At 36.1% G+C, this 25087-nt stretch overlaps 2 protein-coding genes across 7 annotated transcripts in view; both read left to right on the top strand.

Annotated features, from left to right (window-relative positions):
* The first annotated feature begins 1476 nt into the window (after positions 1-1476).
* On the top strand, positions 1477-15786 carry arcn1a (archain 1a). Of its 2 annotated transcripts, none has more exon segments than NM_201459.1 (10): positions 1477-1648; positions 4909-5172; positions 6872-7051; positions 7594-7793; positions 7876-8040; positions 9733-9898; positions 10099-10246; positions 10358-10466; positions 10613-10817; positions 14359-15786. In NM_201459.1, coding segments are annotated over 10 exon segments (1530 nt in total). In that variant the 5' UTR covers positions 1477-1645; the 3' UTR covers positions 14449-15786.
* Positions 15787-17180: 1394 nt separating this feature from the next.
* Positions 17181-25087, top strand: part of phldb1a (pleckstrin homology-like domain, family B, member 1a) — a 77231-nt gene continuing 69324 nt past the window's right edge. For 3 of the 5 annotated variants that reach the window (NM_001443102.1, NM_001443101.1, NM_001443095.1), the window contains 1 exon segment: positions 19246-19464. The gene's annotated coding sequence lies outside the window, so the exon portion shown is untranslated. 5 annotated transcript variants of the gene reach the window in all.

Raw genomic sequence — 25087 nt, 5'->3', positions numbered from 1 at the left:
ACGAATGAATGAATTTCCCAGTTTATCTGGCTTTACTGGAATCTTTTGGTTTAGAATGTGTTTGTATAAAATATTAAAATGTGAGAACTGAGAACATACTGTATCCTCTAAATTTCAAATAACAAAGGCCACACATTATCCAATAATAATAATAAGTCTAAAACATAAAATGTTATAAAAAAATTAAATTAATAAATAACAGTCGATGGAAATTGTATGTAAAATTGTATGTAAAATAGTTAATATAAATGAATAATTAGAATGATTGTTTGATAGTTAAATCATCTTTGTAACTTTTTCAGCAAGCAAAGGTCCTTCCAAAACTCAACAAATGGCTGAAATCCCTTCAGGAACCATACATTGTTCTATTTACTATTTTGTAAATGCCTCTTCCCTGTTCTTGTGTCATGCTTATGCTTGAAACGTTGTATTGCTGGGACTTCGGACTTCACATATTAGTGCCTCTTTAAGGATAAATCAACTTCATTCATTCATTCATTCATTCATTCATTCATTCATTCATTTTCCCTCGGCTTAGTCCCTTTATTAATCAGGGGTCTTATCCAGCATCTTTATGCAGCAGATGCCCTTCCAGCCGCAACCCAGTGCTGGGAAACATCCATACACTCTCGTTCACACATACACTATGCCCAATTTAGTTTATTCAGTTCACCTATAGCGCATGTCTTTGGACTGTTGGGGAAACCAGAGCACCCAGGGGAAACCCACGCAGTCAACACATGGAGTAAATACAAACTCCACTCAGAAATGCCAACTGACCTAGTTGAAACTCAAACCAGCAACCTTATTCCTATGAGGTGACAGTGCTAACCACTTAGTCACCGTGTCACCTCTGATGAATCAAGTTGTATTATTCAATCTTATGTCACTTTAAAACTGTATTGTCATTTTATAGGGATGAAAAGTGTCTGAAAACAGAACAGTTCATATAAGAGAGTGATAAAATGACTTATTTGTCTCAATGAAAAGAATAGGACAATGGCTGAAACTAAAAAAATAAAAATAACCCCCATAAACTATGCAAAATAAGCACATAGGTTATACAAAAAAAAAGGGTTATGAAACATTTCAAGCATTCACTTTTATTTTTTTATTACTTTTGTCTGTAAATTAAAAGAATATATACATTAATAAAGAAGGTGTAAATAAATATATTGCATAAAACACTTTATAAAGAGTACACTTTAAAAATGAAATACTATAAAATAAACAGGACATTTGAATTATCTGTGAACCAAATACACAAAAAAACTGAGGTCCTGCCACAGTTTCCTAATGTACAAATTCAACTCTGCTGTTGTAATGGTATTTATTCATTCATTCATTACTTCCTTGTTGTTGAGATTTCCCAAAAGAAGGTGTATTTGTTGTAGTTGTGAGAGGGTTGGGCACTGCTGCTCCTGTGCTGCTGATGTTGGATCCTCCACATATGCCGTGCTGCCCTTTTACCCCGCTGACGAGCCGCTTCCGGTTGGAGACGTGGCTTACACTTCTGCCATATTGAGCCGCGGAGCAGTGCACTGCACACAAATAACACTTTTATATATATATCCGTGAAGCATTTATACAACAACACAAACGGCGTTCAGAAGATTAAACGCAGGAAACAAAGCACACACTGAAAATGGTGAGTTGGCCTCTTAGTTTGTGAAGAATCGGCTGATTTTGACGACGGGTTCCGGTTTTTACATGAGAGGCTGCTGCTAGCTAACCCAATGAACCGCAGACTGATTTATTGCTCGATATGCGGATTCTAGCGAAGCACTGAAATCGCGTATTGTGGATTTGTATATTAGTTAATTCATCATGTAGGTGTATATAATGGTGTTTTTTAAGCTGTTTGAGTTGTGCGTGAGATGTGTTGTCATTTTGTGGAGCAGGCAGCTAACGTTAACGTTACATCAGTGTCAAATACTCGCTCTATTAAGGAGGCCTGCGACTTTCCCTATCAGTTTCTGCTTTATCATACGTGTTTGTGATAAGACATCAGTTATGCAAGTCTTTGATTAATAAAAAATCGGACGACGTGGGCATGAATTACTTGTCTAAAACATCTACTCCATTTTAACATCTGTTGACGTGGTCAGGTTGTGTTAGCCTTGAATTCAGTGGTGCAGTCATGAATGTACAGTAACGTTAGATTGTCATGAAAATAGCCACCACTGACCATCAAACATAAGTTCCAACTAACATGTGTATTCATGTAAATGGCCTTGATAAAATATTGGTTAATTACTGTCATGTCAATATGAATCGTTTCAAAGCTCATTCTTTAAGTTTGTGTGAATTTGAACATTTCATTTTCACAGGAAGAAATCAAGAAACCATTCAGGAATAAGCTAAAAAAATAAGGGTTGCTGAATAGAAGCTGTACTATGTGAGCTGTACTGTTAATGGTTGTATAATCTTTTGGCAGCCATATTGAAACTGATAAGTAATGGATAATATACATAAAATTGTTTGTTTTTCTTGCAGATTAACAGCTTATCCACAGGCCTAATAGCATTATTTAGTGTTTTATTTAGTGTATAAGACTAAAGGTCTTTATTATGTAAAACAACTGGCTTGATGTACTTTATCCCACTTATTACTCTGCTGCATGCCACAAAATTCAACTATTAGACTCAACACATTGATCTGAACTGTAATAGTTTATCAGCTCTTTTATCATACGTAACGTTTGCAGGAAGAACAATTGTCAACAAATCCCTGAATGCAGTCTTTGTTGTGCTGGGCTGGGCCGATAAACCGTATTGTGATATAATTTGTCAATAACGATAATTAGCTTTGGACTTTTTTTTACTCTATATTGATCTAAAAGCCAATCACACAGCAGAAATGTGCAACGATGAGAATCTAAAAGTGTGTTGATATTAGAGACGTACCAAATTTTCAGCCACCGAAAATTTATCGGCCGAACATATGTTATGCCATTTAATGGACCCTCTAAGTTTTGCAGCGTCAGTCATTGTTGAGTTGCTCTTTTACATCTGGAAGCATTAACAACTTTGAAATGTATTTCCTTATCATTCAATATGGAAAATAATGATCAAGATTACATTTTTGCCATATCCGCCAGCCCTAAGCCTACACTAACCTACTTGGCATTCAATCGCAAATTGATGCTAAATGGTCTAGAATATCGGTGTGAAGGATATAAATATGTGACAGATATAAATATGTATTTATTCACTAACAGTCAAGATGATTTGTAGTACTAGTACCCAGATGAGCCTGTGTTATTCATTTCACTGGTTAGATTATCTGGAATTGAACATACCTTGGAATGTTGTATTAGAAGGAAGTCTTCCAGAGAAAGGTATAACAAATGAACCTGTACTATTTGAATTCAGCATAGCAGTGTATTGCCATCTATACATTTGTGGGATGATAAATTATATTTTTAATGTTATTCTTATTGGTCAGATAAGAAAATTAGGTTACGCATTTCACTTTATTGCAAAGTATAAGCTTTTCAAACTGACCTCTGCATTCGCAACTCGTCAAACTGTGCAACCAATAGAAGTTTGACACACCATATAATGACCTTTACAGTAAAGCAAAAAAAGATGAAGCACTAATATTAGCCATATCACATCATCCTTTATTATAAAAAAGATGGATAATCTAATTTCATACAAAGTCTTTGCTCTTTCTTTGGGAGGGTTGTCTCATAAAGATGATGTCTAAACAGTTTTCTACTGCTGTGAATATATGCCATGTGAAGTGTGATTCAATGGCTCTCAAAACTGGCCACATTTATTTGAAATGGTAGACACTTCCTTGAATTTATTATTCTTTCTATGTATACAAAATTACTTTTTTTTGGTACATTTTATTGGGTATAACACCAAAATAGGGCATCTCATCTTTGATTTTCTTTTTATGTCTGAGACTCAAACATTTCTTTGGTTAGCAATACACATTAGGGCCGCACAATATATCGTTTCGGAATTGATATAGCAATGTGATTATTCACAATACTCAAATCAGGGGTATATGCAACGTTAAGTCTGGATTACAAATTTTTTTTTCCCAAGTTATTTTTGAGGCCTGTGACTGTGTGAGGGTTTTAAAAGCATTCAGGCTTAAGAAATAGTACCGTTTTTAAAATTAACAACAATTATTGTTATTGAATTCTTTTAATAAAAAGAAGACTATGCAGTATTATTTTACATGTGATTCATTTGAATATACAATTACTGTTTAGCTAGTTAAGACTCCTCTGTAAACAATAAAATGCTTTTTTAAATAAATACAATTTTATAAATATCTTTTTCTTTACTAAATTTATCTGTCCTTGTAGATGTTTATTATATTTTACACACTCTCCTACAGAATCATCCCAATCAATCAAAAGTTCTAAATTCTTTCCAAATCTGAGTGAAATTGTATTCATATCGCAAAATACAAAATATTGCAGTTTTTTTTTTTCCAATATCGTGCAGCACTCATACACATTGTGTGGTTTTTCAGTTGTTGTTGTTGTTTTTTATCATGGACAATTAAAAAATCATGGTTAAGAAAGTATGCTAATCCTGCGTGATATGTAATCACGTTGTTTGTTTTATTGGGCGTTTCTCTGATTTGCTTCTAACAGCCTTCATTACAGTAATCCATCTGTTTTGACAGTGGATCATGTGAATCTTTAGGAGACTTTCCTGTTGAGAGATGGGCTCTGTTTGCTCTTGAGAAGAACTGTTTAATCTCAAGTTAAACACTTTCTAAATAAAGTACAGCAAACTTGAGCTAAATAAAGTTGTTAGTCTTGGAAAGAACGCTAATATTGAATCTTCTTTCCATCTGTACATTTAAGTGGCGCTGTGCTATTTGCCCACATTCCTACAGCTTCTTCCCTGACCTTCTTGTTGTGTAACTCTTCTCCAGGTGCTGTTGGCAGCAGCGGTCTGCACCAAGGCAGGTAAAGCCCTGGTGTCGAGGCAGTTTGTGGAGATGACACGCACGCGAGTGGAGGGTCTGCTGGCTGCCTTTCCCAAACTGATGAACACGGGCAAACAGCACACGTTTGTGGAGACGGAGAGCGTGCGCTATGTCTATCAGCCACTCGAGAAGCTCTACATGGTGCTGGTCACCACAAAGAACAGTAACATACTAGAGGACCTGGAGACACTGCGTCTCTTCTCACGTGTGGTATGAATGAAATTTATATCAACTCTGTAATTTTCACTGCTTGAAATTCAGCATGAAAATATTGTGACTGGTTGTTGCCAATAGCCTAGGTGGGGTTAGTGCGATGACACATCACTGAGGTGCTCACGGCAACCTAATTTTAAGACACGATTTCGGGTCCCTTTGTCAATCTTTCCCTTCTCTTTGCTCCCCTCACTTTTCTGTCAATCTCTACTGTCCTGTCCATTAAATTTAAAATCCCCTAAAAAATTATAAAAATACTGTGTGTGTTTAAAGTATTTTAGAAGGTTTGTTAGAGCTTGTGTGTTTTGCTTGCAAACATGTATTGCAAGGTTCAAAATATCAGCGTAGTTAAACTGGTTTTTACCTTAAAATATGCTATTTACAATGACAATGTTAACATAATAACATTATTAAAAATGATAAATAGGAAACTTTATTAGCTTCACTTCATTCAGCGTTTATCCTGTCTGTATCACAGGCAATATTTGTGTATGGAATAGGGCTGAACAACATATTGTTTGAGCACCGATATCACAATGTGTGTACACTATCTGCAATAGTCACATATCAGGATTACATTATTTATTAAAGATTAAAAGATAAAGATATTATTAGATATTTTCAGTCATTCTTTTATTATTTTATTTATACAATTTTTGCTTGTAATTTGTTACAATTTATGCAGATGCAATGCATAGAAAAAGAGTTCCAAAAGTTCCAAAAGTTTCCGGTAAATTCATTCAGGGTGCCACACCAAAATTTATCCTGCCACGGCTACATTGCAGCTTCTCATTCAAAACATTCAGTCATTTTTTTTTAACAGCAGGTTATAATCGCACCAAAACATAATAAACGGTAAGTGAATTATAACAGAGCAAACTTTTTTGTAATCGAAGTAGTGCTGTATGTTATTTGTTTAACCCTTTAGGGTGACATGCTGACTGACTGGTGCGTGATGCCGTTAAGATAAACACATTTTCCACAATTATACTTTATTTATAGATAAAGGTCTATGGCTCTGCACACAAAGACTTTGTCTTGCTGGAGTTTAGAGCCTTTTCACTTTACTTCAGGATGCATCAATGGCGTTCTGTAGGTCTATAGGAGACATAAATATTCCTAGCAAATCTAATAAATGTTGGAGACATACCTGTTACATTCATGTAATCAATCGCTCTTCAGCTGCGTTTATTTGAAAGAGCACAAAAAAATCTGTGTTTGAGCAGCATATATTTGATGGAGTTCAAGAAGTTTTGTGCACAAACAGGAAATCAGCGTCCAAGCAAAGAGATTTACAGGCTCGTTTAACGTAAATGCAATTTTGACTTGTAGTACTGAACTCATGACATTTGTCATTGAAATAACACCATAGGTAGTTGTAAGATCAATGTAAAAGGCCTGCTGCTACAGCTGGAAAAAAATCCTAAAATAAACACTGAACTTAATTAAATCTATTTAAATCATCTAGTGAAATGATATTCATATCGCAATATACATTGTGGCAAAGAAAAATATCGCAATGGCTAATATTTCCAAAATCGTGCAGCCCTCTAAAGTAACTTTCTTTATATATATATTTTTAGTTTGGTATCAAATTAGTGATCATTTGGTTATAATTGGTTTTAGTCAGTTTAAATGCAGGAAAAATATCTATTTCAGTTCTGGAACTGACTGATTTGTGTTACTTTTTTGTCAGATTCCTGAATATTGTCGTGTCCTTGAGGAGAGTGAAATTTCTGAGCACTGCTTTGACCTCATCTTTGCCTTCGATGAGATTGTTGCCCTCGGTTATAGAGAAAATGTCAACTTGGCCCAGATTCGGACATTCACAGAGATGGACTCTCATGAGGAAAAGGTGTTCCGTGCTGTAAGAGAGGTAGGAAAGATGTTTACTAAGAAAATGCTATTGTGCAGTCCATGGCTAGAGGTCTCCTGCCACCACGGTCTAATTAACAAATCTGGCAATTCCCCAAAAACTACAGAATTTAATGATGGTTTAGTAAGTTCTCTAGTGTGCTAGACTGAAGCACAAGCACTGATGCAAAGGAGGAGGAATGATAAGTTCCTAATGCTTGAAATCAGGTTTAAAATTAAACATCCATGCTGTTGGTTAAGTGTACATTGTGGTTTTTTTAAACACTCTTAACTGTTATTTACTGAATGTATACATAATTCTTTGCTCTTTTTATCTTTAAATGTCTGTACAGTTATTCTTGTTTTATGTTATGTTAACATTTTGAAAAAAAAAAAAAAAGATAATCACAAAAAACTATTAAACATCAGTAATCCCAGCCATGTGTTTGCCATTTATAAATACCATGCTGCCAAGAGCCCTCAGATGACCCATTACAAATGAAATTCTCTAATGGAAATATAATTTACTGTCAATCACCCTGTCCTCAATTAACTGTTCACCAGACTCAAGAGCGTGAAGCAAAGGCAGAGATGAGACGGAAGGCTAAAGAGCTCCAGCAGATACGGCGAGATACTGAGCGTGGAAAGAAGGGGCCAGGCTTTGGTGGTTTCGGCAGCTCCGGCATGAGCAGCAGCAACACAGCCATCATCACAGACACACTGATCGAGCCTGAGAAACCCAAACCCACCCCTGCACCTGTTAGGTATTGCTATAGTCTTATTGGACTACAGCGTTCATCATTTGCATAAAGCAGCAGACTCTAGTTACAATGCCCTTTGTTTTAGATCCACTGGTCCAAGTAAAGCACTTAAACTGGTTGGCAAGGGGAAAGAAGTGGATGACTTTGTGGACAAACTTAAGTCAGAGGGAGAGAATGTCATTTTGCCTGGCACAGGAAAAAGACCCTCAGATGCATCCAAATCACTGCCGCCTCCAACCCACACAGAGAGGTAATGATATTTAATTGTTTTAAGGAAGAATGCAGTGCTGTTTGAAGAATGCAGTGCTGTTTGTTGATGCTTTAAAGGTCTGTTGGTAGGTTTGGAAATATTGAGGGACAGATTCGCTAAAACAGGGTAAATCAGCTTGAGACTGCAAATCTGTAAAAGTGTGGATGGATGTGGAAAGTTCTGCAGGTGATCTACTGACAATGCACAAATGAAGGAATCACAGATGCAGCGGCCCAGTTCCATAATGACCAACACATTCTGCTAAGACCAGTACTAATTAAAAATATTGTGACTTGATAATTGAAATGCTCTATAATGTTGTCTTCTACACTTCCTAAGAATTAACAGGAGTGGAGAAAATGTTCTCTTCTACCACACGCTGTTCTCTGTGGTGCCAGAATCTATTACTGCATTTCAGCTGCGTAATGGGTTTAGACTTGCTTTTGTAGCATTAAATAATGGTGTGGAAACCGGACAATTGACCACCACAAATGGAACTTTAAGAATTTCAATGCGTGATTCATTTAAATGGTCTTCTACTTTATATTGTACATCTGAAACAAACAAAAAAGAATTATATATAAAATGTATATTGGGGTATTTGATTGGTTTCAGATTAATACCTGTTTTGAAGGTCATGTCAGCAGCATGTTGGCATTACATGTTCTATTTTATATTGTCCATGTGAACAGTTCCAGAACTGAACCTATTTTTGCTATGGGTTATGATGTGAGCTCAGCGGAGCATATGGTGAAAATGCAACTATTCATCAACTCATAAGCACCATGTTCAAACTGTGTAATTGAATCTTGATTTAAGCTCCTGCACCTTCTACATGTGGATAAATTTAGCAGTGAGTTCTTATTAACCCAATTTTTGTTTTTTTAATTTTAATCAGAGGTCAACAGAGGTGCCATAATCTAGAAATCATTTTATTGTACAGAGCCACAACTGTTATATAACATTAACATAAAGGTATAGTTCACCCAAAAATGAAAACTGTCATCATTTACTCAACTTGTTTCAAATCAGTTCTTGTTGAACACATAAGAAGATATTTTAAGGAATGTTGGAAACCAGTATCCATTGACTTCTATAGTATTAGTTTTTCCTACTATGGATGTTAGTGTTTAGCAGTTTCTTTCATTTTTCAGAATATATTTTTTTTCTGTTCAGCAGCACAAAAAACACTCAAACTGGTTTAAAACAAGTCAAAATAGAGTAAATGATGACCATTTTCATTTTCAGGTAAAATATAACATTAAACTCCAGGCAGGTGGATCAGCACCAAAGGGTGTTGCACACTGGATGCACTATGTCGCGACATGCATTTTACAATTGTAAACATGGATTTCTATGAGGGTATGCACACCAGCGCAACATGACATTAGCTGTCCGCGATACCCAGGTACAACTCAGGACAGTTTAAATTTATACCGTGACACAAAGCATTATCAGTATAGTTTCAAATGAAATAACATTATATTGGTTTAAACCACTCATCTATCATCAATAAAAAAAAAAATTAAATTAATCAAGCAAAGTTTAAGAAGAAACTTCCGTGTAAACTTCAGTGTATGACCCTCTTAAAACTTATCCTTATATTATTTGACCTTTTTTTTTTCTTTTTCTTTTTCTAATTAATTTTTTTGCAATAATAAGGATATAAAAACATCTTTGTCTAATTTTCAGTGTGCATCTTCGAGTAGAAGAAAGGATCACCCTAACATGTGGTCGTGATGGTGGTCTCCAGAACATGGAAATTCTAGGCATGATTACCCTCAGAGTGTCGGATGAAAAGAATGGGCGAATAAGGCTGAACATTAACAATAATGACAAGAGAGGAGTCCAGTTGCAGGTGAGCATTTTCAGCTGCAATGTTGAGTCATTTAAAACCCCAAATCATTCTAATATGGATGCAACTTGGAATGAAAATAAAGTGTAAAAAAAAAAGAAAGAAATCATAGTACAAACCAGAGTTAAAAGCTAGTAAAACATTTGGTGTTTTATAAAATAAAATAAAATAAAATAACACTTTTTAACCTCTTTTCCTTGCAGACCCATCCCAATGTGGACAAAAAACTTTTCACATTGGACTCTGTGATTGGTTTGAAAAACCCTGACAAATCCTTCCCCTTGAAAAGCGATGTGGGTGTGCTCAAGTGGAGACTACAAACCACAGACGAATCTCTCATTCCACTAACAAGTCAGTCTAAACATCTGGTTTTAGTATTACCAATAAAACAAACAATTTCTGTGTCTCGTTGTCCCACATGATGCACGCTTTAACCAAAGTCTGTCTGTTCTGTCCATTTAGTAAACTGCTGGCCCTCTGAGAGTGGTACTGGCTGTGATGTAAACATAGAGTATGAGCTGCAGGATGATTCTTTGGAGCTCAATGATGTAGTCATCTCTATTCCTGTACCGTAAGTACCACTTAATTAAATTGTTTACAATAATACAGTCAAAGTGTATGTGTTGTCATATTATAGCACTTTCTGCCTAATCACGTGTAGAGAAGCATCTTGAGATTTTTTACATTTTATTTACATCTTTGTTTTTCACATCACAGGTCAGGGGTGGGAGCTCCTGTGATTGGTGATCTAGATGGAGAGTATAGGCATGACAGCAGACGGAATGTTCTGGAGTGGTGTCTGCCTGTGATCGATTTGAAGAATAAGACTGGTAGCCTGGAGTTCAGCATATCTGGTCAACCCAATGACTTTTTCCCTGTCAATGTGTCCTTTGTCTCCAAGGGCAGCTACTGTGACATTCAGGTAAGACAAGAGGTCAGGATGCAGTATGTTGGAGCAGGGTTTCTTAAATATATCTGTCTCTGTCTGTCTGAGAGTCTATGAACTAGAACAAAATATAAAACCATATGTATAACTTTATTTTGATGATCCCTTAACGCATTTTGTTGATTTTAAGTTACATGCCAACTAATTCTCAATAGATTATAAGTAGACCATTAGGTTAGGGTTAGAGTTAAAGTTGACATGTACTTGCAAAGTTTCTTAAAGTGAGTTAAATGTTGAGGAAGCAGTATCAGCAGATGATAAGCAGACAGTCTACTAATACTCAAATAAGAAGTAATTGGCATGTTGCTGCAATGTAACCTTTAGTCAACAAAATGTGCAATAGGGACCATCAAAATAAAATGTTATCAACTATACAAATGATTTTATAATAAAAACGGCTATGAAATATGGAAGGTAAATCCTGCCAATTTTAAATAAATCAAATAAACATTGGAAATGAAAATGAAAATCAGATTAACAATTTCGTTTTAAAACACTGTTCGCAAAATATCTGCCAAAATTGAAAACAAAATGAAATTATTTAATTTCGTGTACGAGCAGGCTCAGCTATATGAATCTTTTTGGCTCAAGACTTCCGGTCTCATTCACTTCCATTCATTTTTAGATATTTAAAACAGCGCTTGTTGCAAACTGATTTTTTTTTTTTATATTATTCTATTTTGTCTGTATAGCCATGCAAACACTTGTTTATACAGCAAGTAGTTTGACCGTTTTCTTCTGTTTATTATTCCTAGTCATTTCTCCCACAGTCAACTGAATCTTATACACTAATACCGAGTTCTAATACAATCGCAATATGAGCGTGCTTCCACATTGAAGAATAAGATCAATATAAACATTCAAAATTCAAAGCGTTTATTGTCATTTTCAACCAATTTCTTGTACAATTGAATTTTTATTTTGCTGTGAAAGGCAAGTACAGTGTAAGGTATTTTCACAATATTATAATTTTACAAAATAGCCAATTAGAGCATGCAAAAAAGTAAACATAATTATTAATTTAAACTATAGATAAATAATAAAAAAAAAGGTTTGCCACATACATGCAGGTGTGATGGTACACCAAATCATCATCATTTTAAGTCCCTTTAAATCTTTAAGACTTTTAAGTTGATGCATGAATTGTACCACCTTCCATCCATTCAAAAAATGAAAGCTTTTTTACTTTTGATATGGTCCTCCGTGTCTTCTTTCAAATTCTGTTTTTGCAGAATTTACCACAAATTTTTCTGTTTTAATTTACCAGGAGAGTCAATAAAAAAAGTATATTTATCTATGACAGTTTACTGTGTCTTAGTTTAAACTGCAGTGGTGCAAATAAATGTCATCATTGCTTCCTCTTTAGTACCAGTGGTTATAACAAAAAAAGACACGAAGGAATATCTCACATGACATGTAATATTTCAATGATATTAAAAGAACTGGTAAACAATGTAATCACGTGTCATCCAGTCAAGTGTGTTTGTGTGCGTGTGCGTGCGTGTGCGTGTGTATATATTCAAAAATGAAGATAAGGGAAATAAGATGAAATGGGCTATTTATTGTAGGCTTGGATTAATCTGTTTTATCGATAGTTTACCTGTTTACTGATGATTGAGGATAAGGGACCAGACGTGATCAATCATATCACGTGCTCCACTCGAAATTGGTTTCAAGAGCTCACACTTTGCTGATGATTGATTATAAAGTATGTTTGGCATGCTGTCCCCGGAGAGAGCCCTGAGCTCATAAGATCCTTGAGCACAGGGCTCCCTCCCGTTACAGGGCGAGAGGGGAGTTTGAGCTCAGGCAGATCTTGAAAACTCCCCTGCTGTAGTAGCTAATGAACAGATAGTGATTGCTCTTGAGAGATAACTACTTACTTGGTGCATGTCTATGATGCCGGATTAGTCAATTAACTTAAGTTGCGTGTTTTGAACTGGAAAGAAACCGGGGGGCCTGGGGGAAACCCACGTGAGCAAAGGGAGAAAGTGTAAACTCAGGCCCTGTTTACACTAGTGCGTTTTAGTTTTAAAACGGCGTTTTAGAATGAAAACGATCTGCGTCCACACTCACGTTTTACCCAGCGTTTCTGAACTGCTCTCCGTCCACACCAAAACGCTGAAAACGCACATCACGTGACCACACAGACACTCTCGGGCAAGCGCTGCAGCCCATATACCCAGATGAGAGCTGTGCTAGTCGGACTTCTCATCAAGCATCTCCCGCTGGATCTAATCTCACTATATTTATTAAATGTGATATTTCATTTATCTTGTTGTCTTTATCTAACGACATATTCCCTGACTTGGTCATTGGAATCTATTACTTGTTCTCAGGTAACGTGTTTTGGCTAAGCGCAAAGATAAGTTAATGATTAATGTAACCACGTAGCCTATTCTGTATATTGACTGATCGCTTGCCTTTAATTCCTATAATGTATAAACTTATTGTATGTTATACTTTTATAATGGCCATTATCGATTATTAAAACTGATATTCAGCAAAAGAGAGGGTGTGTTTCGTATTTTCACTGAAATTGAAAGGAGGCAGTTGTTATCAGCTCCGTTTTGTTATAAATATCCACACAGTGAAGATGATGCTCATATGTGCAGCACGACGCCTCAACATTTCTGCTGTCTAAGTTGCTAATATTAAAATGAAAATAGGCAGTTCCTTAAATCATGTATACATTTTAATATTGAGAAAGTGAAACAACGTAGCCAGGGTGATGTGAATGAAGTTATAAAGTACACTGTTCCCTTTGAAGATTTACCCGTGTCCTCGGTGTAGTCTGTTTTCCATATCAAACTGAGAAGAAGAGACTGCAGCCTTGATCAAACTTGCGAAGTCTGAACTTACACGGAGAGAATGCAGGACTGAACTGTGTGTGTTAGGCTACTTAATATTCAGGAAAAGCCCCAATCAGAGAGGCGAATGTCTGCAGCCCCGCCTCCGTTTTCAGATGTCTCCGTTTTCCATCATCCACACTGAGACGGAGCAGCAGCGTTTCAGAATGAAAACGACCTATCCAGCGTTTTCGAAACGCTCCGTTTTCGGCGCTCGAGAACTCCGGCGTAGTGTGGACGGATGGCGTAACCGTAGCAAAACTTATGCGTTTTCAAACTAAAACGCATTAGTGTAAACGGGGCCTCAGTGCTAGTCATTGTGCCATCCATCTAGGAAAGGAGGAGGAGGATGAGGGGTGGAAGGGGGGATTCTTCAAAACGAAGATGGCTGTGAACCTAGGGTATTTAAAGTGGCTTAGGACTCATCTAAACGGTGAATCATGAATTGGCTAATGCATGATTAGCTGTTCAATCATAAGCACGTGATCCTCTCGAAAAACAGTGAAATAAATATATATTTTTCCATAAGACAAAAGTAATCGTGCATGAATTTTTTTTTTTTTGATATGTTGGTGGTTTCTTTAAACAATATTGTAGGATGTTGTAGCAAAGACAAAAAAAAAGACCTTTTGCTTGTTTTTAAACTTTATTTATGTTCTCCCTGCCAGGTTGCTAAGGTGTCTCAGGTGGACGGGGACAGTCCGGTTCGGTACTCCACAGAAACATCATTTGTGGTCGACAAGTATGAAATACTGTAAAAGGAAAATCACTAACAGAATTCCACCCAACCTGACAGAAGAGCAGACAAATGGACTGAAAACATTCATTTATATTCAAGAAGGGAGAGACGTACAAACGAAGGGAGGATGCAATCTTTATCATCTTTAGCAGTACTTTAACAGGATTCACTTTGCCTTTTTTCCTTTTTATCCCCTTTAAAGAAGTTATTTTATCCTTTGCTGGCAATATTGGCTCTTGTGGTACCAAATTTGTTTAAACCTTATAAAAGGCCAAACCAGCAAAAAACATTGAGGATTTGGGGCTAAAATGGAGACTGTACCAGGAGGGAGCAGGCTGGTGGAGCTGTATTTATTTGAAGCAGAATATTTTTGTATTGACGGTTCATACACCTCCTCTGTAAGGGTCAAGTTGCTGTCATTTCCTTCAGTTTGTGGCTTTCTAAGCTTTTACTCATTGTGCTGTAAACAAATTTTTTTTGAAACACTAGAAGATTGTTGCACCTTCTTTGTAGCAGATCTTTCATTTTCATGCCCTGAAATGGACTCTAGTCACTGTTTTGTCTGTCTTTTGTCATCTAAGCTCCTTGTTTAGTCTAGAAAGTTTTATCTTCTGGTAAACATCTGACATGTTTACCCAAGTCTGTGCTCAGATCTTTGTCTAGCTTGCTGTTCTCCTTTTTCACATTATGTAGTAATTCAAACTTTTCAGCTTGTAGTGCATCTTTAAACCTTCTTTCTGATTCACCATGGCTGTTTAACATCATAAACAACAACAGATTAGAGAGAGATTCAAGATGAGAACATCGCAGTCTGAAGAAAGCTTGCTTCCAAGTTTACACCATGTTTTCTATTGAAAGCACGAACTACAGAACACTTCACACTGCTAAAAGTCAACCTGCTTGGACTGTGCTGTTTGTAGATGGCGGCTCACAGTGGAGGATTGTTTCTGTCTCTTGACTGTCTGTGAGTGGTTGTGAATAGGTTTTCAGGTCTCAGGTCTCCAATCAGCATTAAAAGAGTGAATTCCCAGCCTGCCAGGTTATTATCCTGAACTTCAGTCTTCAACCCTACTTGCCCCCCGCTGAAGAAGAAAAAAAAGGAATCCTTTTGCTGTCTTGGTTCCCAATAATGCCTTGAATGTCTCTGCATTTTTTGATGATGGGAAGGGCATATTAAATGTTTTTGTTTATCTATTTTTTTTTCTTTTTTTGGTTTTCATGGAATCATAATGTGGATTGGGGAATGGTATAAAGAGATCAGAGATTGTTTTTGTAATCTTGTAAAATAACGAATTAGGAATCATTATGAAGAACATTCCAGTGTAAACTTATTAAAAAAGATTAAAGAGTTTAAAAAGAATCTTGTGAACTGTCCTTTTTCTATAGGTAATGTCATTCAAATAGGACTATCACAATGTCAAGTGTTAGGGGTCCATATAAATCTGGAGAAAAAACAATAATTTTTATGTAATAGAAATTATAAACAAAATTATAAAGACAGAAGTGTAAATGTTAGTGTAAAAGAAATTACGTTAATTCATTCATTCAATTTCTTTTCGACTGAGCGCCTGTGAGAAAACCCAAGACATGTCATTTCAGGAACAACTTGTTTTTGAATATCAATTTAGTATATTCATTCATCAATTTTCTTTTAGGTTAGTGAGGGGTAATCAGGGGTCACCACAGCGGAATGAACCGCCAACTCATCCAGCAAATGTATTACGCAGCGCATGCCCTTCCAGCTGCAACTCTCATTCACACACACACTATATGGCCAATTTAGCTTACCCAATTCACCTATACCACCTGTCTTTGGACTGTGGGGGAATTCGGAGCACCTGGAGGCAGCGGCGGATTAAACCAATAAGCAAGGTAAGCGGCAGCTTCGGGCATATCTAAAAGTGTAAACCATGTCAATAAACTATATTGTTTTGCATGGTATTTTGTATAGTGAGAGTCAAACAATTTTTACATCGTTAAATGTAATTTAAAAAGCAATAAAACATGATAATGTGATGTACTATATATATATATATATATATATATATATATATATATATATATATATATATATATATATATATATATATATATATATATATACTATAAAATATCTACCCCCAGTGTCATGGAGCAGTCAAATTTATTCTGTAAAAAAATGTAGAGCTTGCATTAAGATAAAACGTAGAAAAAAAGATTGAGAGACAAAAAAAACAGCTAAATAAATAAAAAATTAATAAAGTAGAAATAGTGCGTTTTAGCTAGGACTTGGGCAACATGTCTGGAGTTGCCTGCCCCAAATCATTCACCAGATCATATCCATCTCTGTCTGGAGGATGCGAACACTGGGAGAACATGCAAACTCCACACAGAAGTGCCAACTGACCCAGTCGAGGCTCGAACCAGCGATCTTCTTGCTGTGAGGCGACAGCGCTATTCAGAACTTATTTTAAAAATGTAATTAAGTTTTAGATTTACTCACAATAATATACAATATAGCCTATTAAGTAAATAAATAAAAATATATCGATAATGCCATCAACTTATTCTAGGTGAATGAAATATCAGCATCTTGTTTTATTATAACATGATTAAAAAGCCCTGTTAGTCTGTCAGGATATCAGTGAAGCATGTTCTTATATAGTGTTGTACTTCACCCAGTCATTTACAAGTATTTTTATTGACCACTGCGTGATTCATGTTTCCGTTTCCCCCCACCTATTTCTGTTCCTCTTTTTTCCACCTTTTTTCAAGCAGGGGTGGAGAGTTGATGGAACACTTTTATGGGCTGGACTCTTCTCATGTGTCTGAATTAAAGTGTTAGCTGAATTTGATCAAGAGATTAGTATTGTCTGTGTGTTCATTTTGTGAAAACATCAACAGAGTCATAGAGGAGAATTCAGCTCTGTGCTGCTATCAAGTCGTCTTCAGGAATAAGGAGTGTCATAAGGAGTGTCAAACTGATTTTATGGATTCATTACTGAACAGTTCTGGCAGTTTCATTTTTGAATGGAACTAAAAGTAAAAGACGCCGAGTAGCTAAAATGTGTGGAAAATGGGAAAACAGGGGACTGAATCTCTGAAGGAACTATTACAGAGGTATCTTGATCATCTGCACTGATCCTTCTTTAGGACCATTTCCAAACATTTTTCTGTGTAACAAACCACCAACACGATGACTCCTAAAAGGGTTCGCTTTAAAGTAAGTCTGCTTTTATTACTTGTGACATGTAAATTAAGGAAGAAAAAAAAACATTTATTTTGTTCAAGAACATCTAAAAAAAATCTTTTTTTTAAATCACGGGAGGACCAGTGTCATTGACAAGAGCTTGTAAAGTTGTAACTATTAAATGATTAGACGTTGGTTGAATTTGAAAATTTTGATGTAAGTGATAGTTAAATACATTTGCACAACCACCAGAGGTCACAATTCTTCTATTTCATCTTCTGTTCTCTGCCCACTGCTTGTGTCTTGTGTGAGGGACAGAATCCCAGACTAACATGGTTTCATTAATTTGGCTGGTAGGACATATGCTTTAATGTTTGATTTAATTTGAGTGTTTTGAGTTTGAACACATCGTATAATAGGTAAATATCTAACAACCCAAAATGAGTAGCCTACATTCCAACCCTTCCCTCATCTAAATACACATTGTTTTAATATAGTAGATTGTAACCATATTTTGGGGGCATTGTTTTCCATTTACATAACTGTTAAACACATTTCATACTATGGATATTATAATAAATTTGTGGTAAACATGGTTTAACGACAACATTTATTTTTAGTGGTTTCATTACTTATCCGATCATCAGTATTTTCCCAACTTTTTTTAGTCATTGTTGTTACCCTCTCTAAAGTTTCCCTTACACTCCTCCATCCCACACAACGTCCTCTCCAGACATGCGTTGGTGGAGTGTCTCGTGGGTTGGGTTTGAGAGAGCCACAGTTGCATATGTGTGTGTGTGTGTGTGTGTGTGTGTGTATTCTGGGTGATGTATTACAACATTAGTTTCTGTTTTAAAAATGATTTCCAATCTTATTGTAAATCCCCTCTACAATCTAAAATAAGACACGTTTCCAGAAGTGGATTTTTGCACCAAAAGGAAACATTTTTTTTGTATTCTCAGTTCTTAAAAGAACCACATTTTCATAATGTGAATATTTAAATAAATGACCTCTTTCCCCTCAAAGAGAGAACCGTTGTGTAATGGAAAGCGTCCATGGGTGTTAAAGGTGCTCCATAAGTCCATCAATGGCATTTTTAAGAGTCCAGCGTGTATTTTTACCTTTAATTACATCCATTTTGTTTTCCCTTCCATTTGTTGTCATAAGACATTTCGCAGAGGACAATTTAGGGTATTTAGAGGGCAGCCTTATTGGCTTATTGTAATTGAATTTAATTTCACATTTTGCTTATCTGGCTGGGCCGGAGTTCAACTATGTCATGAATTAGATTTCTGTACACAGAGAATTGAATGGACATGAGGACGAGGACCAAATAAGAGCCTCCCTGAACTGCGTCCATATACCAATATGCTGATATTACAGATCTAATTTTGATGAGACAGTATTCTGAAATCTCTACATCAGAATGTGGTGATAAGTTGCCCCTATTGTGCTCCTGCTATCTGTGTCTCTCTCTCTCGTCCTGTCTCCTGATCTGGGCTCAGGGTGGGTGTCTCGTTCCAGAGGCTGAACAAGTGAGCAGCTCTTCAGCTGGGAGAATAAAAGACTGCCTTGTGGCAGTAGAATGAAAAAAGAAGGGAGGGAAGAAGTGTGTGAGAGACTATGAGGGCTGGAAAAAGAGAAGGCAAAGGGGTGGAGAGAGAGAGAGAGTGAACATGTAGGTGGAGGAACAGAGCAGGACAGAGAGAGTGAGGAAGGATATTTTTCTCATCCTTAGTTCTGAATGATTTGTCCATCCTGGTCTGGTGCTCAGCAGAGTTTAAAGTGTCTAGAAGGGAGCATGAGTTAGAAGCAGCTCTCCAGCTCTCAGGATTACACATGGGACTCTCACTGCTACAATCATAGGTAAGGTTTTGACTGACAGCTGAGTTTGTGAATATGACGTTTCTGAGTGCGTTTAAAGATATACACACCCGGGACAATGGTAAAACTGTTGGTACTGATCTGTAAGGCAGGAACATATCTATAAAGGTAAAAGAAAAGAAACAGACAGGGATTCTAAAATCAGAAAAAAAAACAAAGACGTCAGAAAAAGACATAATTTTAAAGTAAGATTTACTTTTACTAGTTTTGCAATCTTAGAAATGCAGTTTATTAATCTTAATAGTAAACAGATTTCTAAAGAAAATGGACATTTATTAAATGATTTTATGACACAACTTTACCACATAATAGGGAAGTGTGTTTAAATATCTCCAGACATTATGGTGAATGACCTCATATTCGAATGAATTTTGTTTTGCTTGTGGTGTGACTAAATGCAGAACTCTAGTCTTACTATATTAAATATGAGTGCGAGTGAAAAAGGGCTGCAATGGACAAGCATGGGAATAATAGCCCTGACCTAAAGAATGGACAATGAGACCATTGTCCCAGCGGAGACAGCACTGCACACCAGTGTATGAGAGGCCTGTGTATGGGAGGGCTATAGAGGGTCTGCTGACACATTTTTGTACCACCACTGCAACTTTCATTAACTTTCACTAACAGGTGCTGTGGAGAAACACTCTTCACCTGTCAGTCAAATGGCTGTGCAATTAACCTGGTGCTGAGATGTGGAAACACATTCAATGGCTCTTCTGTGTGACACCTGCATACTACGACACCTGCAACAGTGATAGAATGAGCATTAATACTTGTGACATACTAGTAGATCTGGTCCATGCATTTAATTAACTGGCTAAAGTTCCAGACAGGCTGTCAGGAAGAACAGAAATAAAATTTCAGATTGTAGGGTTTGTCCTATTGACATTTTATTTAGTTTCATGAGTGATAAATAATTGATCTTTGTAACTGTGATGAAACAACGATGTATTAAAAAAATGAAGTTACATAACAACCACAGAAATACTGTGTGAATTATAAGCTAATGTAGTTTCCTCATCTGGCTTTCCTAGAATTAAAATCATTCCTGTGGTGTAAAAAAGTGAGAACTTTCGCCTGCAGTTCTAGTTTCTCTGCATGGTGCAAAATCCCCTTATGAGACATTTCCTGCGAGATGTTAAATAGACATTTAAAAAAGCATTGTGTTTTTGATTTAGGAACAGACTTTTTAAAGATGTTTGTCAGATCATTGTATAGCAGATGCTTTCCAGATGAAGTGCTGTTTAAAAGACATATTGGAGACATACGTGTGTTATCTGTGGTTCAGATGCAGCCTCTGACCGAGTGAATCCTTAAATCAATAATTTTACTTATTCATTGAGAAACAACAGGATTGTTTTCAATATTAATACGTATTAGGGGTGATTCACAAATAATTAGTTATTTTTTTCATTTACAAATAAAAATTCATTAACATTTATTTGATTTTTTTTTAAAGTGAATCTACTCTTAACTTAACCAAAGACAGGCTCTTCTAGTGCATGTTTACATTGATCAGTGCGATGCAAAAATTTAATTTGTGTCAATAGCACCATTGGCTCTTTGACATATTGATTTGTTTTGCTGTATAAAGAATCAGGACAACTTTGTTTACAGCTCAAGCATAGCAGAGCTGTCTGAGCAGTTGCAAGTGCAAGAGATTAGGCCAGACTGTGAAACTGTGCACCAGCTTTTCCCTTGTTTAATCCTCTGCTTTGCTGGAATAAAATGACACAAAATGAGACTGAAAAAAAATAACTTTCACACAAAAAATTGTGTGAAAAACATTAGAGAGCTATTGAGTTAGATACTTGCAGGAAGTATACATACACTACCTGACAAAAGTCTTGTTGTCGATTCCAGTTGTAAGAGCAACAATTAATAACTTCTAGTTGATAGTTGAAAAGTGGCAGGAGGTAGATTTTTTAGATGAATCATCTGTTGAACTGCATCCCAATCATCACAAACACTGCACATGGACCCAAGGTTCTCACAGAAATCAGCCAAGTTTGGTGAAGGAAAAATCATGGTTTGGGTTACATTCATTATGGGGGCATGTGAGAGATCTGCAGAGTGGATGGCAACATCAACAGCCTGAGGTATCAAGACATTTGTGCTGCCCATTACATTACAAACCACAGGAGAGGGCAAATTCTTCAGCGGGATAGCGCTCCTTCTTATACTTCAGTCTCTACATCAAAGTTCCTGAAAGCAAAGCAGTTCAAGGTGCTCCAGTATTGGCCAGCTCATTCACCAGACATTAACATTATTGAGCATGTCTGGGGTAAGATGAAGGAGGAGGCATTAAAGATGAATCCAAACAATCTTGATAAACTCTGGGAGTCCTGCAAGAATGCTTTCTTTGCCATTCCAGATGACTTTATTAATACGATATTAGAGTTATTGTAGAGATGTATAGATACAGTCCTTGAACAGTCCTCATACACAATATTATTTTTTTCCACTGCACCATGACTTTATATTGTATACTGTACATTATTTCTGTTAAGTGACAAGACTCTTGTCTAAGCAAAGTCAGACCTTACTGCTTTAATGAAATAATTAAAAATCAAGGCATGATCATATTTTATTTTGGTCAAAAAAAGGATAATGTAGAAGTGTTTGCCTTCCATATAAGCCACTTCTGATATCAAATAATCAACTACAATTCAAGTTATTATTTGTTGTTCCTTAAACTTAGATAGGTGACAAGACTTTTGTCAGGTAGTGGATGTGTATTGTAGGAAATTTGTGACTCCTGTCTCGGCACCAAATGGTAGGAAATTTCAGAACCCAGTCTAGGAGACTCATTTCAGGCTGAATCCTTTGAGAACATGTTGGTTGTTCTGCAGTCAAACAGCATCTTCAAAGAAGTCTACAAGAGTGTGACTTAAGCAGTGTTGTCCCATCTGTTATATATGTTTTAGGGGAGTAGAGTTAAGGTGGAGGTAGAGAACATGCAGATAGTTGACACTGCATATAGCAGACACTGAAGGGCCAATTATTGTTTTGCAATATGTAAAGTTTTATTTCTGCAGCATATAAAATTTCACATCAAGCATGTTGGGAATTGAAAAAGAAAGAGGGAGTGGATAGAAAAAATAAAGGAGAAACAAAAAGAAGGACTTGAACACCAGTACAGACCTGGTGAAAAAGAGGCTGACAGTATTTAGTGACCATGGCATGATGGCTCAAGCTTTTCTCCTAAAGCTCACACCTTCGTTCAGTCAGTCTGGGTCTCGCCAGATCTAGACGGCACACCCACAGCCCTTTCACTGACCGATCTATGGCAAAAAATCAAAAGTCTTAACCAGATCCAGTTCCAGGTGTTGCATAGTGTTATGTGAAAACAACACTTCAGTTATAGACGACCCACATATATAAGCCAACAGCTGAGGTTAGGTGTCTGAACTATAAATTCAGACTATGTTTTTGTACTGCAGTGATCCAAAAATTTGTTCATTCAATCCTCATAGTTCACATCTCCGTTACTTTGAGGACTTTTAAACACCACATGATGGAATGCTAATATACGACTGCAAATAAAAATCCAATTTCTCACCCTTATACATGGGACTGAACCTGAAGCAATCAGCATTATAACTTAAAAAAAAAAAACAGTTTAGTCAAATTTAATATAATCACATATGCTGGAGGCAATAGTTTCAATACATGGATTAAGTGACGTACTGTAATACCAAGAGACCTTATTTTTCCTACTATGCATTTAGAAACTAAAAAAAGCAGCAACAAAGACACAGATTCTGATATTTTGAAATTTCTCAGATCAGTTACACATTAATTTTTGAAATTAACTAAATGTGTCTGTAATCTAAGAACAGAACTGATATTTAGCTGTTAGTCATATGTCATCAGGTGCACACCAAAGGTGACCATGACTTTTATAAATACTGCAATAGAATGATTGGTATTTGGTATCTTTCAATTTATGAGGAAAAAAGCATTTTGTTTTACAACGTAAACTTCACAAAATCACACCCAAAGTTATTGTCTTTTTTTACTTGCATACATTTTATTAAACATGACATCTTCAAAATTCACAATTTTAATATGGGCTTGTCTTACTTGGAGCAAAACGTTAAAGCAATATAAAGCTTTATCTAGTTTCTCGCTCTTAAATAGGACTGAACTTGAACATTTATGTCTGCAAACTTACATTTTAAAGAAAGCCAACAATATATCTGAAGTAAGCTGGGTGATTTATCCAAAATAATTCGAAATCGACATTCAGAATCTATAATCAATCAAATTTTTTCAAGTAAATATTTTCAATTACTTTCCCTAAATTATTGTTTACATTAAACTATTGTTCACAGAATATTCAAGAATTGCACAGTTTAAAATATTATTTACAAGATATACAAGACAGGATATTATAGCTTAAAATATATCTTAAAATAAAATAGCTTAAAGGGGCTAATAATTTTGTCCTGAAAATGGTGTTAAAATTAAAAACTGCTTTTATTCTTGCTGAAATGAAACAAATAAGACTTTCTCCAGAAGAAAAAATATTATCAGACATACTGTGAAAAGTCCCTTGCTCTGTTAAACATAATTTGGGAAATTTAAAAAAAAAGAAAAAAAATCAAAGGGGGGCTAATAATTCTGACTTCTACTGTATACTGCATATAGGTTTCATATATACCCGTATATCCTCATATAGGTTCTTTCCATGTGGGCTAATCTGAAACCAATTATCATATATTCACTGTTGTCAGTGTTATTCCACAGAAAAAAAAAAAAATCTGTTGTTTTGATTGGAAGATTGAGCTGTGATGTTTTAACGTAGTGCTTTTGTTTAACATAAGACAGATCAAGTTACATTTGAATTTATTCATGCCATTCACTTTAATGAGTGGTATGGGGGCAGGTGTAATGGAGGATGTGGATGTCACACTCAGTTTTGACATATCAGTCTGCTCATGCAAGAAAGTGTGAAATATTTGACAGAAATAGGCAAGACAGGAAATGGTTGAATGTAGATATTTTAAGTCTTATGGTTGCTGGTGAAAACAAAACAAAAGAGAATTCAAGAACTTTGTACTCCCTCTTGGATCCTCTAAAGAGATTTTCCTCATACTACTGTGCCAGTGAGACAAACCCAGTCTTTCTTCTTACTCTCTCACAAACACGCTCTGATATAAACAGAGTTCTGATCTCAGCCAGTTCTGCCACGCAAGCACTGTGCCTGTTTTCTGGGGTGAGATCTGCGGTCAATCTTTCTGACGCCTTGTTGCTTTTCTGATACTATAATAAGTCACTAGACTGGTGCAAAATGTTTAAAGAGATTAATCCTGCATGTTCCCGCCGTCAGAGAAGTTATGAGTAAGAACAAAATGCTTAGGTTTGATATCACGTGTTATTCCAAGATAGCAGTCCAGCGTAGAAATGCAGAAAGTTATCCAGCAGCTTGCTTTCCAACTACATGTGCTGACCATGCCAGCCTCAAATGTGGACATATAAAGTTAATGGTCCACATGTTTATTTTGTAATATATTCTGGGTGGAATAACCATTTTGCCACATAAAATCACTGGAGTTTTTAGACTTGGAGGACAACAAGCAAATAAATAACTTAAACTTGG

Source organism: Danio rerio, chromosome 5 (assembly GCF_052040795.2).
Source record: "Danio rerio strain M-AB ecotype USA chromosome 5, GRCz13ab, whole genome shotgun sequence".
NCBI lineage: Eukaryota > Metazoa > Chordata > Actinopteri > Cypriniformes > Danionidae > Danio > Danio rerio.
Note: the sequence above shows the minus strand (reverse complement) of the source record. Positions and strands in the feature narration are given on the sequence as shown.